This window comes from Procambarus clarkii, chromosome 33, assembly GCF_040958095.1.
Source record: "Procambarus clarkii isolate CNS0578487 chromosome 33, FALCON_Pclarkii_2.0, whole genome shotgun sequence".
NCBI classification, from domain to species: Eukaryota; Metazoa; Arthropoda; class Malacostraca; order Decapoda; family Cambaridae; genus Procambarus; species Procambarus clarkii.
In genome coordinates, this window is record NC_091182.1 from 27,155,258 (window position 1) to 27,174,914 (window position 19,657).

General features: G+C 37.1%; 1 protein-coding gene and 1 long non-coding RNA gene across 2 annotated transcripts in view; one reads left to right on the forward strand and one right to left on the reverse strand.

The window, feature by feature from the left end:
• Positions 1–19,657, forward strand: part of LOC123765249 (large proline-rich protein BAG6) — a 45,293-nt gene that overhangs the window by 18,969 nt on the left and 6,667 nt on the right. Inside the window, 8 exon segments of the mRNA XM_069335498.1 lie at positions 11,071–11,242; positions 12,824–12,877; positions 13,363–13,593; positions 14,295–14,453; positions 16,354–16,548; positions 17,023–17,122; positions 18,867–18,889; positions 18,891–18,998. Coding sequence (XP_069191599.1) covers positions 11,071–11,242; positions 12,824–12,877; positions 13,363–13,593; positions 14,295–14,453; positions 16,354–16,548; positions 17,023–17,122; positions 18,867–18,889; positions 18,891–18,998 — 1,042 coding nt within the window.
• LOC123765252 (uncharacterized) overlaps positions 14,763–19,657 on the reverse strand; it is a 43,595-nt gene continuing 38,700 nt past the window's right edge. The window contains exon 4 of the long non-coding RNA XR_006773692.2: positions 14,763–15,248. This is a non-coding gene — a long non-coding RNA (uncharacterized lncRNA). The remainder of the gene's footprint in view (positions 15,249–19,657) is intronic.

A 19,657-nucleotide genomic window follows, 5' to 3' on the forward strand; every position in this document is an offset into this window, starting at 1 on the left:
CTGTCAGAAATTTTTTCATCTATATCAGAAGTCTCCCTGTTACCCCTCCAGTATGTTCGTTTCCAGAACAGTCTCTTATATGGGACTATCAAAAGCCTTTCTTTAGGTCCAGACAGACCCAGCCAACCCAACCACCTCTTTCCTGTAGTATCTCTGTGGCTCTGTCATAAAAACTGAGTAAAGCAAATGTATTTAGCTTTGTTGACAGAGCCGTAGAGATACTACAGGAAAGAGGTGGTTGGGTTGACTGAGTCTATTTAGACCTAAAAAAAAGACTTTTGATAGTCTCTCTATCAAAAGTGTGGAACTGCTCTGGAAACTAGAACATGTCGAAGGGGTGATGATTAAGACGTTTATATAAATGTCATTCTAAATTTTGCTTTGCTTGCATTAAAAAACTTTTGTGAAGGTGAAATATGCATGAAATGGCTTATTTAAATTAATGTGAAAATGTGCCTTTGTCATTCAACCCCTACACTGTACCCCCATTTTTATAGCCGACATATTCCCCAGTGTGCAAGAAGAAAAAAATTCCAAATTTGTTTTTCTAATTGTTAAAATGTGTTCCTAGATCCCAGGGAAAGGGGGGGGGAGGGGGAGAATTGTATGTGACTTTGGCCATAGTAAAATCTGGAAATCTCTTGACTTCATGATTCACACACATTCGAGTGATCAGCCCCTGGGTGGTTGCCCCAGGAAAGGGGTGGGGCGAAGTTGCTGCAAAGATATTTATATTGAAAGGATTCCGATTTATTTTTTCTCTAGGTTTTTTGTAGTAATATTATTCAACAGTATTTGTCTTGAGAAGTTTGTGGAACATCAGAATGGTCAAGTATATTGGTGTCACTATAATGCGCACAATATTATTTGCTTAGAACAATAATGCATACTGTTTTTGCTGTTATTACACTATACACATCTTATATATATAACTATATACATTTTCATACATGATTACAAACCAGTGAGAAATTCTGGTGAGTGGTAATGAAATCCAAGCACAACATTGCACCACACGCTACCTGCAGATGACACCAGCAGACAATGCCATCTGGTAAAGCAAAACGATTCGTGATATGCTATGCTATACACGTTGCTAACTCTAGCCACAACACTGAGCTTGTCAGATTCCTGTTCACTAAATTGTAAATTTCAATAATTTTCTGCAAGTTTGTTTCCTGAAGGAACACGAAGTCTCATTTCATGATGTGTACATGCACGAAACCACGGCTGTGTGCTGTGGATGTCTGCCTCGCGCTATGTACCTCATAACCAGCAGTGTGTTCACTGATATCCCAGCCTTGTACAGTCTTTATCACTGTCGGCTGCTTCTATGACATATCGCAACATAATCAGTTGTTTATTTTGTCATTATTAAGTGATGCTCTGGGCACAAGCTGTATGGCAGTGCTGTAAGTTGCTTCAGTATGTATTACTGTACCTGTGGTCACTCTCAGTAATGAGGTGTTCACACCCAGGTGGGGTGCCCATGGTTCTGTTCAACGAAGGTCTCTCTCTCCTCTTCTACTGGAGGCCTGAGGAAGTAGATGCACGTCCTGTGCTTGCTTTGAACTTTTAAATCTTGTGTGGTAATTTAAATAGGCCCTCATTAACTCGTGTACTCGTGTAGTGTGGTCAGATACGGCACAATTGTCCCTGTTTGACATTTATTTGAAAGGTTAAAGAAGGCAAGTTTGTGATAATTCATCTGATGCAACAATTAATGCAAGGTATAATGCTTCTGTATGCATACTGCATATGCATGTATGAAATCTCAAGATAACCACACTATACTATTCATAAATGTTTTAGAACCTTTGGATGTGTTCAAATTTCTGCCCATTTAATATACTTGCACAGCTTTGCGTATGCTTAGAATTTGGGATATTTGGCACTGGTGCTATAATATGCCATTACTAAGTTTTTCATATCAAGTCTTGTAAAACCTTTATTTCAAAACAGTCTCTGTGGCTAATATATGCAGGTACATAAATTGTATTGTTGAGTTGAATGTTAATCTTTTTAATTATTTCTATTGAACATTTTGTTGGATTTGGATTGAATATTGAAGGGCAACTGAAGCCTTGTTGTGGTAAGGACTAGTTGGGTGTGACAGAAATTGATGTGTAAATTTAAGTATTGCCTAATTCAGGGATTTGATATAAAAAAAAGAAATAATATTGCTTGCTCTGCTGAGTGAAATTGGTAAATTCTTATTGGCAGTTGTGGGAATATATCTTGAATATGGTAGCATGTGTATTGATTGTAAATGTCAGAATTGTTTTATTACCAAATTGTTTGATGTATATAAACGTATGGCAGCAATAACTGCCTGATGTTGCTTTAGTTTAATACATGCCTGTCCAGTAATCATAATATGGGAAGGGAAAGGCAGTTCTTGAATTAAACATAACAACTTGGTCAATAGCTTATTTTAAATCTATTGTGAAGAAGCTTACCTGCTTACATACTAGACATTGTGGTCTACAAGGATGAGATTTTTCAGATTTCTTCTGGTATGTCTTTGGTGTCAAGCTTCTCAAATTTTAATACCTGCACATTTTCTTGGCAGCTTCCCATTTTAAAGGAATGTGTTTATTATAATTTTATGTTGCCATAAACTACAACCTTTGTAGTACAAGCACCATTATTTTCTGTTAATCCTCATCCATGTATTCAGGAGGTTCAGTAGTGGATGGTTGCCATGCCATTGATGAGATGGGGGAACTGTTTACCTGGTTAAGTCACCATCTAAATGCACTCTTCGTGCTGTTTTTTTCTTCTGATTTTCATGCTAGCTCACAATCTGCAAATCTTGGCGCCTGGTAAGCATGGCTGCAGACATTTTGCTTTGGCAGTAAGGGATTTGATATGTAAACAAATATTTTCTTGTATAAACAAAGTCTTCAATTTAGCATATGAATCATAATATGCAGCATTGTATATTGAAGGCACACAATTATATTTTGTGTATATATATGTGTATATATACATAATATATATTATATATATATATATATTGTGTGTGTGTGTATATGTATTATATATATAATATATACTCTCCCACACACACTAAAAAAAATATATATATATAAACACATACACATAATGTATATTCAGAATATATATATATTCATATATTGTATGAGCAAAGTATCGAATCGAGTTATAATTTTTTAATTTGCTGATGGTATTTTTGACTGCTAGTATGAAAACGATTGTAGCTTAGGGAATCTTGCGTGAACAAAGTATCTTGTGGAACCATCCACTTGCTAGCCACACTAAGTTTAGTGACCCTTTTGTAAATTTCCTTGTTAATTTAAAGGTAATAATTTTTATATTGGTTCCTTACGGAAGAGCGCGCTATCGTGGTAAAAGTGCACTCTCGCTTTAAATAATATTTCATTCACCTTAACACAAGTACTCGGTGATTAGAGGCACATTCTCAAATTCCCCTTGATCTCTTAATGTAAATAATTTCTCTTTAAAAGGTTGAAATGCTTTCTTTTGTAGTTTTATAACACCATTAATCTTGTGCCTTATATCTTCATATATTGAGTAGGATGATAGGATTTTTTGTTTACACAACTGTTCACTGCTTGACTGATTTTGGAGGGCAGACGAATATACTGTGTTACTTAGATGTTGACCATTGCTTGTGGTTTTTTCACCTATATTTTCTCCCTTTATTTTGCATTGATCTCTTAACTTTAAATTTATCCTTTAGGGCATGGTTACAATAGCTGAAGCTCTTAAGTCATCCCGTCTCTGCTTGCTATTTTTACTTCATTTTCAAAACCCTTATTCCAGCATTTTTAGTATTTTTTTACATTATTGATTGTAATACTGTCACTCATTCTTAGTTGCATGCTCATACCACTTCAGGATATACATTATCTATAGTGCATTCCCCATGCATTTAATTTTTTTTTTAGTTATCTTAATACAGCTTGTCTGTTGATACTAATTATCATACTGTTTCCACTCGATCATCCGGACTATATGGGAAGGACCCCCAGCCGGATTATCACATTTTTCTGATAATGGTACTATTTCGCCTAAGAGTCCAAAAGTGACCATTTCCAACTATTTTTATACTACAAACAACATAATTTGAATTGCCTTGCCACATATAATTATTAAATGTTCAACTAGAAAACTCAACTTACCTTGTTGGTGTTCGTCTTCTTGATTGATGCCACACATCTTGAAGTTGAGAATTCTTAACAATTTACGTAACCTATACTAACACAACACTAAAATTAACACTTAAAATTACTGTACAGTTCATTAAGCAAAGTTAGTTTTGACTGCCAGCTGCTGAAGCCTCACTGGTTGAAGGCATTTGGGTTGCCTGTGAGGCCTCACTTGAAGGCGCTTGTATGCGCCTCACTTGTTGAAGGCGCTTGTATGCGCCTCACTTGTTAAAGGCCCATGCTTGCACATCACTTGTTGAAGGCGCTTGGCCTGCCTGTGACGCCTCTCTTGAAGGCGCTGGCTTGCGCCCCACTTGTTGAAGGCGCTGGCTTGCACCTCGCTTGTTGAAGGCCTTTGGCTGCCTGTGACGCCTCACTGGTTGAACAACACGTAACTTGTCTTTAATTGCTAGGACAACCTTCTTCCTCTTAACACCTCCAGAATGATTGATGCTGCTACCAGACATAGTCTTGGCCAAAAATGTTCAAAGTTACTATGAAAATAAAAAAAGTTATTTAAAAAAAATTTTCACTAATGGCGCAGCATTATGTATAACACGAGGGACGGGAGCACATGGGTTGACTAGTGTTGGACGGGTTCACTTGGGGCAGCTATAGCACGTTACATAGGCTGCGAGGAGGAAAAAAATTCACAATATTTTTGAAGGAAACTTCAGCCTGTGCACATTGCTTTTAGGAAACTTATTTATGTTATTACATAATTACTAGTACTTATTTCATTTGTTTTTGGCTATGATTAATTGTTCTAAAATTAATGGTAATTCCTGTTCCCAGGTGGTCCCTCCTGACGCTCCCCTCCCACCCTCCCAACACACCCACCCCACCCCCTCTTCCATCATGCATCTAGAACCACAGATGGGATTAATACAGTACAGCTGAATTTTTATCCGGTTCCTGTGGCCATTTTGGCCGGATATTGAGAACTTTATCCGGTCACAATTTTGGCCGTATAAGGGTGTTTTCCGGATGTTCGAATCCCGGATAATCGCAGGGTTACAATAATTGTTGTTGTTGTCAGTTATTCCTGGTCAGGTTACGTGGTTTGTTAAGATGATTGTTTCTCCAAATTTGCAGTACAGTATCTAAACCATATGGAGAATGAACAAATAGGAGAACCTTCCTGTGTGTCAGCTTGCAACATCAAAGAAGTGTGTGTAGTGATGCAAAGAAGGTCCTTCGTGTTACTGTATCGTGTATTCCCCTGGTGGGAATTGGAACTTGGTATGGGGGGGGGTTCATGAACTATTTAGAAAACTAATAATAGCTGCATCACAATTTATACACATACTCTGCTGTCAGGTGATACTTCCAGTAGTCTCGGTAGCAAATGATACTGTGTAAAGTTTTAAAGTTTATCTCATCATATCATCATCCAAGTTTAAATTAAATATTCCCATAGTCAAATCATAGTCAGCTCATAGATTGTGGGAAATATTAGGGTATGAATTGTATCTCTATATGGCTCCAGACACATTTTTAATGATTTTCATTGATGTACACAACATTCTAAGAGTGAGTTTGTGCCTTGGGAAAGCCCTTGAGCATATTTAAAATCAAATTCTATGGTTCTTTTAAATTTGATTTTCCCGGTTTGGTTTTCGTTCACAAATACAAGCCCAACTCTTTCGTTTGAAAATGAAGTTTCGAGGCTAGAGCATGGGAAATGTGCTATTTGTGGTTTTTATCTGACTGCTTGAGTTCCTTCCTTCCCTTCCCCTAATGCAGGGTTTAGCTATGGGTGCAGCTTGGTAAATTCTTGAGGTTGCCCCTTGAGCGTTGCCCCTTTCTTAGAAGTGTGGAGGTATTTGAGCCATCTAGTCCTGCCAAAGTTAGTTTTCTCCTTCACAGCCACATGCTTCCTCCCATACCTTCTTCCTTGGCGAATGCCTTTCCTTCCCAGGCGACAATGACTGGCTCTGCCCTGGAGTTTTACATGGCAGGCTCCAGGGACTGGTGGGGAGACCTTCATGGCAGGCTTCCCATCAGCCATGAGTTCATGACTAACCAATTCAGGGACCAGTTAGTTTTCATCGGGGACTAGTTAGTATTTTGTTAATTCTGAGAAGGGTCGTATGCTCGCAGGAGAGGGGTTTTCTTGACCACCTGAATGGTATGAGTTTGATTGGACCTCTGCTGCCCTACGATTCATTTCCATGTGCAGTTCAGGCCTGCAGATTCGTCTTAACAGAGGTTTCCCCTCTTCCAGTATCTTACCCTGTGAATCGGTTAATTCACAGAGTAATGCGGTCATCTTATGAAGATTTGAACAATTAGTGTCTGGATTTTACATGTTGATGCAAATATGGATATACTAGGTCTAGTGGATGTAATGGAAGTTCACCTTGACCCATGGAAAAAAATTCTGCTGCCATTTCGTGGGACAAATGCTGTTATCGTCATGAATGTTACCAAGGGAATGTGGTCATCGTCATACAATGATTTAAATGATTATTGTCTGGGTTTAACATGTATGATGCAAATATGGGTATAATTGCTCTCTGTGGCTGTAAATAAAAAAAAATTATAAAACAATTAGTGAAGCATCTGAGGATAAAACAGGAAGCGTTAGCAATGTCAAGTGCCAGCACAGCCTTGCAGAGTGCCTCCACCCAGTGAAACAATAAATAATTATTCATCTTCGTGTTTTTCTTATATTTGCATTCAAATTAATAAATCTATAATTTTTTGTGTGCATCTGAGGGTATGACCATTTCTCCATAGCCCATGTCTAAGGGTTAATTTACAGTACTGTTATGGTGGGTGCTCTCTAGTCAAGAAGTTTAATTTCTCCTGCTAACTGCATATTGTGTGCCCCTGAAGGGACTCGTGCACATTTGACTTAGTTGTACCAGGTGGTGGTCTTCCAGCCTCCTTGTTGATTACATGTAGCTTGGTATAGTCATTCATGCATGTCCTTTAAGTATGTTGGCTCAAGTAGAGGAAAGGTGTATGCAAACAGCTGGTCAGAGGAAATGTTGTGATGCTGATTATGAAACAAATTGAGTGAGACGAGAATGGGTTGTGGTGTTGGCTGGGCTTGGCGACCAAAGATTGTGGGAAGGAGTGAATTGTTAGTGACCGGACTGGCAGCCATTAATTTAGTCAAGTGTGTTGATGTATGGCCTGGCCATGATTTAGAAAATAGTTTAATCATGTACATATACATGTATTTACTTTTTATTTCCACTACATATGCTTTTTCAAGCTTTTATTAGATTTTATAGGAGGAAGATTATAAAAATTACAGTACAGTATATTGAGTGAAAAATACTTGTAAAGACATTAAACAGAATGACTGTTGATTTTGCTGAGCAAAATTCCTTTTTTTCCCCCATTTGCTTTTATTCGGGGAGAGACGATTGTTTATTCACAAATCCACCTATTCGACAGGGCTTGTCCCCGAGGTGTGCGAATACGATGTCAGCACTGTATTGTCATTAAGGATTGGGCTATTCAATCTAGGGTGCCTCACACATTCTACTGTCTTGCTTCATCTCGGCATTGTCTGCTGGCCTTGAATCTTGTCTCCTGACAGAATGTTCCTTAATTGGAGGTCAATGCACTATTGAACCAAGAACCACAGCATAGCTGTGCAGGTAAGTGATGCTCTGTCAGTCTCGGGCATACTCTAGAGGACATGTTTTGCAAATATTTGCCACCTACTCTGCCATCTTGTAAGGAGACCAGAGAATGGGGCTTTTGGTAAACCAACAGCTCTTTTTGCGAATGTCTTTTTACAAGATTTTTTGTTTGTGCTGCTTGTGTATAGCTCTAAACACAAACACACTTTCTGCCGAGTTATTTTTGATGGTGGCTACTGTTGTTTCATTATGTACTCTTCAGATTTCTTTGTGCACTATACTGCAGCACATGTGAGTTTTCCAAGAAATATTATTCTTAATCATCCTTTTTTAGACTGTGCAGCCTTTAGAAAGAACCTCCCATGGTACGCAAGAAAACAAATTATTTCCAAAAATATGTTTTCTTGCCAGATATTGTTATAATGCGTTCCCTGGTCACGGAAAAGTAAAAAAAAAAAAAAGGATTGTATGACAGTATTTTAACCATGATGGAGCAAACATGTTGACCAGTTTATGGGCGCTGAGTGAGGTGATTAGACACATTTTTTGCATGCATCATTCTATAATGATCCATGAATCCCATCATTCTATTAAAACAATTCTTTGTTTTTTGTGCATAGGTGAAAGGACAGTTTTGATGACAGCCACATGTTAAGGGTTAAAGAAAGACGTCTTGGTTTAATTTACCTTTAATTTGAAGCCATTGTTTTGGGTGATATTAGACAATGCAGAATCAAGAATTTTATGGAACAAGAGTGTTATGCCCTTTACTACTCATAAATACATACCATATATTAAATTAACTTCTTACAAGACCGTAAATTTAACTAGTGGGCTCTTTGTGGTTTAATGGCATGAAATTTGTTGCTTGTCACTGAACGCTTAATTTTCTTTAACTTTTTCGAGTTTGATGACGAAAACTGTAAGCAGCATTCCAGTATGGGACATTCTAGTGCTGAGCACAGTGTGAATGACTTCCTTTGATCAAAACGCATAAGGTCTCCCAAAGAAACCTAACACAGGTATTATATTGGCTTTCTTCCCAATATCGGTACACTGTTTATGTGGCTGCAGATCACTTGCCACTGTCACACCCAGGGCTCGCTCTCTCTCTCTTTACTTTAATCAACTCTCTTGTTCATCTAGTGGTTTGCTCTTCCTCTTTGTTTCTAATTATGCATTTATCAGTATTACATTTAAACGGCCGTTAATTCAATTGGTTTGCTAAGGTTAAATGTTTAAGTCGGTTTACAATCTCTTCTTATATTGATGTTGTAACTTTGCTTCCTAATTTAATTTTTCATTTACAGATTTAGATAATGTATTGTACAGCATATGGGATTTGTCATTTACAGTATTTTACTAACAAAACTTGTTGCAAAACTGACCCCGAAGCACTCCACTTGTACAGTACCATGTGTCTAATGTGATAGTTCCATTTAGTAACTATTAGACATTATTTTATTGCATATAACCAATTTTTCAATTTTAACTTTTTTTTTTTTTTTTTTTTTTTTTTTTTTTTTTTTTTTCTTTAAACTGACTTTTGGGGTTCGGTTCGCCATCGCCTTACTCTGCCCTTGACGTTTTCACACAGTTGCCTCACTCTGGGTTGGGGCTTTGTGGCCAGCACTCACCAAGCAGGCCAGGGTGGTCATTGGCCTTGGTTGCACAGTACGGTTCAGGAGTTTGTGGCTGTCTTGCATGCTCATATATAGTTAAATGGGAGTAGCGTGGAGGGTGGGGGGGGGGGGGCATAGTTGTCGGTTGCCAACAAAATACGCAATCCTCAATTTTATTTCCTGTACTGTTAGCTCGTTTCATCTTCTGATGGATAATATTAAACTGCTTCATAAAATATTTTATCACAAAGATCTACCATGTTCTTCAAAGTATAGTACTTACAATTTTTAATTTGCTGGCTGGAATACTATTTGCTGGCTGTAATACTATTTGCTGGATATGGTGCGCACACATTGCTATGACCCCTGGAAGGCAATAAGGATAAATAAATGATTGCCAGAGGTCTCCACTGGGGTTTATATAACCAGCGAAACATTAAAATATTGCCGGGTGACAAATCTCATTGGGACTGGAGCCATGCACACACACAATTTTCATGTGACGATTAGAGCGGTGGGAGTATAGAGGGGAGATGGGTCAATATGTGATCCATATGAGGTCACATACCCACCATGGAGGTGGGTATGTAGGCCTGCAGGCCACTCAAAGCAACAGCCTGGTGGACCAAACTTTCACAAGTCAAGCCTGGACTCAGGCCGGGCTTGGGGAGTAGAACAACTCCCAGAATCCCATCAAGCAGCTTAATATTTAGAATTCTTTGCTGTTAAAGTGAAAACTAGCCATAGGATCTTCTATCAAACCAAGTTCATCTACTTTTTTCCCGTACCATAAACATTGATAGTTCACCTTTGGAATATCTTGAACATTTTTTAATAATTTAGAATTTAGGTCTTCATAAGCTTTTTTGGAATAACATTTGATACAGCCACTGATAAAAAAATATATGCACAGGAAATTATCTAATGATTTGGGTATCACTGCAGCCTGCCGTCCAAGATCTGAACAATTTTTCAGCATTCATTATTTGGAGAGAACCATTGCACTAATTTAGACAATCATTTAGAGGGACCATTTAGAGGTGTGGATTTTCAAGGCCGTACTACTTATTTTATTGCTGCAGGAATTTTTGGGGACATGATCTCTCCCTTGATTTAAAATAATTTCAAAATAACAAATTATCAACATTAGAAGCTAGTGAAGTTGGTGCATGGCAACCTACTTGGAAGTGCCTGTGTTAGTTGACTGCATGGGCATTATTATGTAGATGGCAAATTTGTGATTCCGGTAACTTGATCAGCCTTTGTGAAAGTTGGAAGTATATAAGAAATAAATGTTTTCCTATCTTCTCCCCTCCCTCCCCTCCCAAAAACAACTTCTACTTCAATTTTAGTATATTATGATGCAAAACATCACCAATTACTGAAGTTACATTCCCACAAAAACCTTTCCCACTCACTACCGGAATCACGTAAGAATTCTTAGGCATCTGAATAAAAACTTTTAAACGTCTTTTATTATTATTTATTATTATTAATTAGTATTATTATTAAAAAATTTAGCCATTTTAAAAATTCTGCTAAAATACACAAGATAAAATTTTGGCCAAATCACTTAAGCCCTGTAAAAATTAAGCTGTGTTTTTCCTCATCCCAAGTGAAAGATTGAGAGGCATTATTCCTATCTAACAGTGGCACCAGCACAACTAATGTGACACAAACCAGAGTGACACATCGCCCTCACGTTCATGTGACCCCACTTAATGTGCCAGGAATGGGAATGAACCAGTTTGACCCGTTTCTTCCATGTCAAAGCCACCACATACGTCCTGCTACAAGGAGGAGACATCAAGCACAGCCACAGGTAGGATCTCGTTGTGTTGTATTTCTAGCTGATGCGATATTAACCATAAATTATAAAATGTGGTACATGTTTTAACAGTTTTAAATATTTAAATAGATCTACTTATTGCAATATGCAAGAATTTTATTTACAGTTTGAGCAAATCATTTGTAAATAAAGTTTCAGATGCGTATCGATGGTCATAGCACGGTGCATTCCTGTATCTGTTTGTAATAGTTATGGAACCCAAGGATGGGTCAGCTTGTCAGTCCTTCTGGCTCTGGCACTTAGTGGGCAATTTTCCATCGTTGAGGACATAATTTGTAAATATAATTTATGTACATATATATACTTTCATGCATAATTTCTGAAAAATAAAAAAAATTTGTGCATATTTTCATAAACATTATTCTTTGTATATTTAATGCTAGGAAGAGTACTCAGTTGTGCCTGGGTATCTTCCTCCTACCCCCCCTTCCCTCTTACCCTTCTTCCCTTCTCCCCCTTCCCCTATTCTCCTCTTAACCCCTTCCCCTCTTCCATCCCCCCCCCCTTCAATTTTTCTACCCTTATCCTTGCCTCTTCCCCCTTTTTCCCCTCCCTCTTCTCTCAGAAAATGTATTATTACAAAGCACTGTAACTGCTGCCAATGAAATACTTTATTAATATGGGACCAAGGGTAGAGCCCAGGCTGGTTAAACGATGACACTGCAGATGACCCGAGGTAAATGGCCTTATACCAAAGGACAGGGGGACACCAGTTCCCCCTGGTGTACCCTTGCACACCACTAGTAGCATTGGGGTAATGGCTGCAACCAGATACAGCAAATGATGCCCCCTCGGCCGAACCAACCAAGAATCAATCACTAAAGAGCCCCTCTGAGAACTAGCTTTCTCATTCTTAGCCAGGAAAGGAGAATGCTGCAAATGAAGAAAACTGTCCCTCGGATCAAAAGAACAAAAATGTTCCTGGAAGGAATGTGTAGCTTCCCAACTCAACCACTAGAAGTGAAGGCCAACAAAAATGATCTTTAATGTAATCCCGAATTGAAGGGTCAACAAAGAACTGAAGAAAGGATAGAAAGCCAAAATCTTGTCCAAAGAAGGCCCAGGGGGGAGTGTGAGCTGTACACAAGTCACAAGCTCTAGAACTGAAACAAAAATGAAATGTGTTTATATTTGAAACTGATATAGAGTACTGTGCATGTTTAGGATTGCTTACACTGATATTAAGAGTCATCAATTAATTGTATGTGTGGGTATTGTTTCTGGCTATTTTCAAAATGAAGGAAAATCTTAATTTTTTAACTTTATTGTTGATTTTTATTTCTTTACTTGCATGAAGTTTATTCAGTATTTAAATATTTGTTAGACAATTTTTTCTTTTTCTTTTATTAGTGTTTAATGTTGTCACAAACCTGAAGTCGATAATACTTTTAAATAAATATGCTTTGGCTGTGTTGTTTAACTTGAATATGAAGTCCTCAGGAAAACTAATAGTAGAAGTTTTAGTTCCGATGATGGAACATTTTTTGAGTTTTAGTACTTGCTGTTTGCTTAATTACGCGATGGCTAAGCCTCCTGGGCATCTCTTCTCACCAGACCCAAGATGGAGGCAGCCTGGGGCAGCAGAGAAGTTCAACGGGAAGCACATTGGTATGTCGGCTCCTACCAAGTGGGGAATCATAATTTCCTCTCCTGAAATGTCTTCATGTTGTGCCATTGATATAAGCTTTACACTGATATACTTGAGCAAAACACGAGGTGCTGTATTGTGGAAGTTCCAAGTTCCCGGGTCCATCTTGTGTGGAAAAACAGCATTGATCAATTTTATGGTATTTTATACTAATGGGGTTTCAAATTCGTGTGATTTACTTTGAGGTTGACGTATTTTTTATTTTTAATATATTATTATTTCTTGTGCATTTATTATGCATTTTGGAAAACCTAGAGGAAAATAATTCTGATGCCGTTTCTGTAGTGTAGATTTGATTGCTCTAATTTTTAGAATATAGTATCAGGTGGCCTGTTTTTCAACCGAGGAAGCAGCTTTGGATCGCTGCCTCCTATAAATTTAGAGTACAGTACAGTACATATTTTTACCTTTTTATGGAAGAATTTATATTTTTTTCAATTCACAGGCACAGGAGAACAATTCTTCAGAATCGGCTCAGACTCGTCCTCAGGTTGGAGTCTCGCCCACAGCATCATCTGCTAATCCTATAGCACTCTTTACAAATTTCATGGCTGAAGCATTGAGTGGGAGACATGGAGCATCAGCACCGCAGCAGGAACAACCACAGGAGGAGCAAGCGGCCTCAGATAGCAATGAACCTCAGATCAGTGATCAGATGTTTGCTCAGTTAGTGCAGGTAGGTACTTAATTCTTTATCAATATACACGAGATTGGCTGAAATATATGGTATATGAAACCATCTTGTATGCATCACAAAGCATGTCCAATGCTTCTAACAACACAAACAATGAGTGGGATGAAGTAAGTGTAAAATAGCTTGCTGGATATTTGGGACTGACAATGTTGATGGGCATTGTGAAGATGCCAGAAATGACTATGTACTGGCAAACGGCTAAAGTGCGGCATGTACCTTCATTTATGACGGCAAGACAATTTGTAACCATTGCAAAGTATTTTCACATTCATAACAGTAATGCCATTTCCAAAGACAATCAAGATAGACTAATAAAAGTTAGAACAATAATGGAATATCTTGCATATAAATGTAAAACAGTATACATTCCTCAGTATACAAACATATACAATGTATACAAACAGTATACATTGGCATAAAAAGTTAAAATTCTGTTCATACCACACCATAGTCTCAACCAGGTAGAAGAGTTTGCCCCCTTTCTTCCTCTACCCCCCCCCCCCCTTTCTTCCTCTACCCCCCCCCCTTTCTTCCTCTACCCCCCCTTCCCTCCCCCAAGAAAATATTAAAATTCCAAAGATTTTAGAGTATTGGCCTAATTACAATGCTGCTTTTTATATTTTACTTTGTTGTGATAAGGTTGACTATTTGGTCTTGATGAGAAGTGATCAAACTTTTTTCAGGGCGTTATTTCACAAGTGTCGGGTACACTGAGTGCCGAAGGTGACAACAGCAGTCAGCAATCTACTACTTCACTTCACGAGTTCCTTCAACCTTTTGATAGTGGCATGTTCGCTGAAGGATATGAAGACTCGCTCTTTTATCAGTTGTTTAACACTGTGGTAAGTGGGTGTCAAATAGTAATTGAAAATCCTTACTATAAAAAGGTGTGGCATTGTGATTTGAATATATATTTGGTGGGTAATCTGCAGAGAGTTTGCAGAAGGGAAAGTAAAAGTGTGAGCTTGAAATTGAACCTAATTGGTGTGATATTTTGACATCTGTTGCTTTGAAGGTTTTAACATAGGCTCACCATATCAGATGCCATGATACATAATGAGGTTGTCTGTATTTCTGATTATCTTTAACTCATTTACTTTATCTTTTTACTCATTCTAATAAACCTGTCTTGATGAATGGTCTTCATCAGTTTTTATGAATCTATTTGCATGCGCTACATTCACAGGGTTATTTACTTGTTCCCATCCTCTTTTTCTTTTTTTCCTAAAATACTTTGTATCGTTTGAATTATTTAAATGATGATAATTTTTGGTTATGGTTTCACCTTGTAGGTTAAAAAAAAATCCATACAGCAGGCATTTACTTTTTATTAGAGATTTGTATTTGTATTAAAGATTTGAGCATTTAAATTGGTATGAGCTTTGTGGTTGTTTATATTCACTGAAATCGGTCTTGACAGTATGGCAAAAACCAGAATGGCAGCATATATTTTGGCACCGTCTTGACTAATATGAATGTTGAATCTTGAGTAATGGCAACTGGAGTGTTGCGATAAATTCGATTATCTTTTTGCATTTTGACATGGTGACCAAAACAAAAAGTAACCAATATATCAGAGCTGAATAATGGTTGGCTTTGTACACCAGTCTGATGAAAATCGGTTTTTGGCTGCTTTTCTGAAAAAGAATAGAATATAGTCAGTGCCAATATTCATTCCGCAGTATTTTGTTAGTACAATGTTCGTTTGTGCGAAATACAATGTTATTCGTTAAAATAGTTTCCACACGGTCATTTTAAACTTACTACGAGATGATCTAAATAGTCTTTTTAAAATGGATAAAAATTGGCAGAAGCAGTTAAATGTTGAACATGAAATTGTGGGTTCTGAGCTATAATACTTCCCAGATATCAGCTGGACAATGTTGAAATTGCAAAATATGAGGGGAAAAAAATATCTGGAAGTCTTGCAAGTAGGGATCGTAGACAGGAGACAAAGATCTATGCGTAAATTCACATTCAAATAAATAGGATATTAGGATTTATTTCTAGATGTTTGCAATAATAGGAAAAAAAGAGTGGCAAGATTATTATTGAGAGTTATATTCCTGTTGTTGGGCTTCATTTAGAGCATGACTACCCTACTTTTATTTTGCCCCCAATATGAAATCGGAGCTTTTCCAATTGTGATCATGATGGTTTGTTTGATTTCCTGATTTTTGAGGTGCAACTTTATACCTGTCATTGAGATACTGTTCAATACATTATAACTGCAATGAATGCTAGTTTGAGAACTTTTGATATTGCTTGATTAAAGAAAGTGATATCATTAACATGTGATAATAAAATTAAGAGACTAATCTCCCGGTAAGGTTAAAGCTCTGTGGAAAACAAATTGTTAAAATAAGTGGGTATTGCATAAAATAATTAAATATAAATACCAAGATGCGAAGAATGTTATATTAATCATTAATACTATATAGTAAGAGTATTAACCTGTGTTAATGTAAATGACAAGCTTTTTGGAGCTATTTAAGGAATATTTCTTTCAGTCAAATAAGTTGGTGTAAATGCCTTAGCAGTTATACATCTCTCAACCATTCCTCATTTAGCTATATGTCTGGTGTATTATTCAGTTACTGTGTGACATTGATGCAAGAAAATGTTTTAAAAAGCATTTGCTGCTGATGAGCTCTTGTACGATACATATTATACATATCGTCATTAGTTTCATTTTCAGGCTATTTTTTCCTTGGGTGAAATTTCTCAATTTCTTTTCCGTAGGCTCTGTCATTATCTATCGGGGACCTTGTTCAACTTTTCTTTGGGCGTGCAACAACTGTGAATCAGCTGCGTGCTCCTTTACAGCGATTTGTGAGGGAGAGAGCTCTTCAGGGAAGTCAACCGACTGAGGAGAACCTGGATCGTGCCATTGATAATGTTATTAGGGATCTTCATCCTCATCTTGTCCTCACTGCTGTGAGTTAAGTTTTTCTTGGCATTTTATTTAAAATTTGAATTTGACCTAATGTTAGTTTGCATTAATTAATAGTTCTCTGTAAATGTATTTTGCCTGTCTCCTGTTTTCCTATTCATGGATTTTTTAAAGCTAGGTAAAGGTCGTTGTATAAGTATAGCTACGTGTAAAATTGTTTGTGGTGGTGTTAAAGTAATGCATTAGTAATTATATCTTTTTGTAAACCATTAAATACTTTGACATAGAGTAGCTTTGTCACTCCTGCATTGTGGGCTTCATTACCTAGTCATGATTAAGGTGGTTGCAGGTTTTGAACTTTTATATGATAATATATTTCATACAAAGAAATATTATTGAATTTTAAGAATTGTTCTTTATGGAAATAATTTATCGTAACTTTTTGGAATTCAAAATGCACGAAGAGGATTATGAATTTTTTAAGTCGTTAATTAAATGCCACTTTAAATCATTTTCAGGGAGATGCGCAAGTGCATGAAGGAATTGATTATGTTAACACAGTTCACAACTTCATCCGACATAGATTACATGATGTTTTCAACCTGGTGTTGAATCACCGTAAGTGGCGTTTTATTAAACTTGTTTATTTTTAGCTAGAAATAGTTTTTAGTAATGGCTTTACTTGTCATGATTATTAACCCATTTCCCATATTCATGAGACAAGATGGCATCAGCTCATAGAAGATAGGGAAGCAGTAAAGGTAGAGATGCCTTAAGATTTTAAGATAACATACAACCATTCTCCTTATCTTACATAGTGTGGAAAACTAGCACCACCATATTTTGATAAATCATCCACAGCAATACTCCACTGTTGAATGCTCTTTTCGAGTGTTGTATACGAATTATTATTTCCCAACCTTTTGTCATGTTCTCTCACATGCACACTTCGTCTGCCTTTGTCATAGTACATTGGTCAGTGTAGTCGGGGTCACAACCGATTGATGAAGATTAAGCCACCCAAGATGTGGCATGGGCATGAATAGCCCGTAAGGGTCACAACCAAGTTGTCCTGAGTTCAGTACCTCTGCGTGATAGACATTTGGGCACATTTTCTTTAAATCACTGTTTCACCTAACAGCAAATATAGGTGACCAGGAGTTGGGCATTTGATGTGGGTTGCATCCTGGGAAAGGTCAGTACATAGTTGGTCTAGTGTTTTATAAGCCTAACAGGTTTTCTGTACCTGACTGGAATGTTACAAAACCATTTTGTAATTCTTCAATCTTAACATTTACCAATATATATATACCATATCTTTCCATTATATTTGAAATTTGTATTCTATCTGCTCTTCTAACATCACACATGCCTCTAACATTATTAATTTCTTTGCTCTAATTCCTGATGAGCACATTTGATCCCTCGATCGTTATCACCTCTCGGTCAACAAGAACATTATCCAAGGATGAGCCTTTAGTTTTGGGCTTTCTGGATTCTGGTTGACTCCCTATCTATTTCCTCTGTTGTGTAGCTGGGCTATAAAATGTATGTAGATCCTTTCTCTAGCCTTATCCTCTGCAGTAGAGAAAGATTACAGAGATTTGGGGGTTTCTGGTCGAAGGTCCATGGGTGCCCTTTGATCCCACGTTGTAATTTTGTTCTTAGCCCTGAGGATTTTTGCACTGTACAATGTGTTGTACAGTGTAAAAGTTAAGACTTGTAGATAGCAGTAATAATTGTAATGATTTTTATCATTCGTTCACAATGGTTCCTTTATTTGTATGTTCTTAGAAATAATACATCAGGTATACCAAGTTTAGCAGGCAAGGCATAAAAAGCTAATGTTGCTTCCCCTTAGTCACTCTTAGGTGTGCACACCCTCTATAGCTTCTTTACTCACCTAGTTGTGCTTGCTGGGGTTGAGCTTCAGCTCTTTGGTCCTGCCTCTCTACCATCAATCTACTGGTGTTACAGGTTCCAGAGCTTATTGAAGTTTCATATACATTTGAAACTGGTTTCAAATTTTCAAATAACATGGAGTATTAATGCAATATACAACAAAATGTGAAAACAAGTGACTTTTTCTCATGCATGTTTGGTCTCAACTTGGAATTTATCATGAAAACTCTACCATTAATTTGGTTATTTCTTGCTTCATTTGTTTCTCACATTCTATCCCTATGTTCATAATTACTTCCTTGTACATAAACTGAAAACTGAACAAAGTAACTTTACCTATTTGTTCCCACCATACAAATCTTAGTTGATGGCTAATGATAAGCTCCTTTTATATTTGACAAATAAATTAAAAAAAAAAAATCTAACTTTCTCATCCCCCTCAACCTCCCTAACCCAACAGCTGATGCAGAATCATTTGGGCCTGTCACTGGTGTCATTAGTTCGACGAGCACTAGGAGAATTCATCGCGCTCTCGCTGCACTGTTTTACAGACGGAGCCCAAGGATTAGAGAGAGTATTGCAAGAGAGAGTCGTAAGTGTTAATGATAATTCAATTTCTTTGTAGAAACCATATTTAAAAGAAAGACATTAGAATAAGGTTGGCATTTACTCTCAGAACTGAAGCTTTCTTGTGTTCCCTACATAATGGTTGCATCGATTTAGGTATTGACTCCACGGAGCTCGTGTAAATGTTGAGGTTTTTATTCAAGTGCTTGTTAATGCCAAAAGCATTCCTTGTAAAGTATACATGTTGAGAATTGTAACAATGAAAAAATATATTGGTGCATTTGTATGAATTATTGCACTGACATGAAGCTTTGTTAATTTGTTATGAGATACTACTGTAGTAAGTATTATATGTATTTATCAAATATTTTAATCCTTTGGCTGTGGTATTTCTGCTTTAGCCCTATACTATTATTCATTGGGGTTTAAATGGGGGAAAAAAAGTAAGTGAATTACCTATGCTTTTCATAGTACCATTTAAAAAAAAGCTATCATTATTTTTTCCATTGTGACCAAGGTAAAATAAAATTTTAAGAGGCCATTTCTCAATGAAAATGATCCCAATACCAGGCTATAGGTGTTAGACGTATAACATCATTATGAAAATAACAAACGTGTATAATAAACTTCTTTGGGAAAGGGGGGTCATACATTTCTCATAAGAAAATATTATCTTAAAAATAT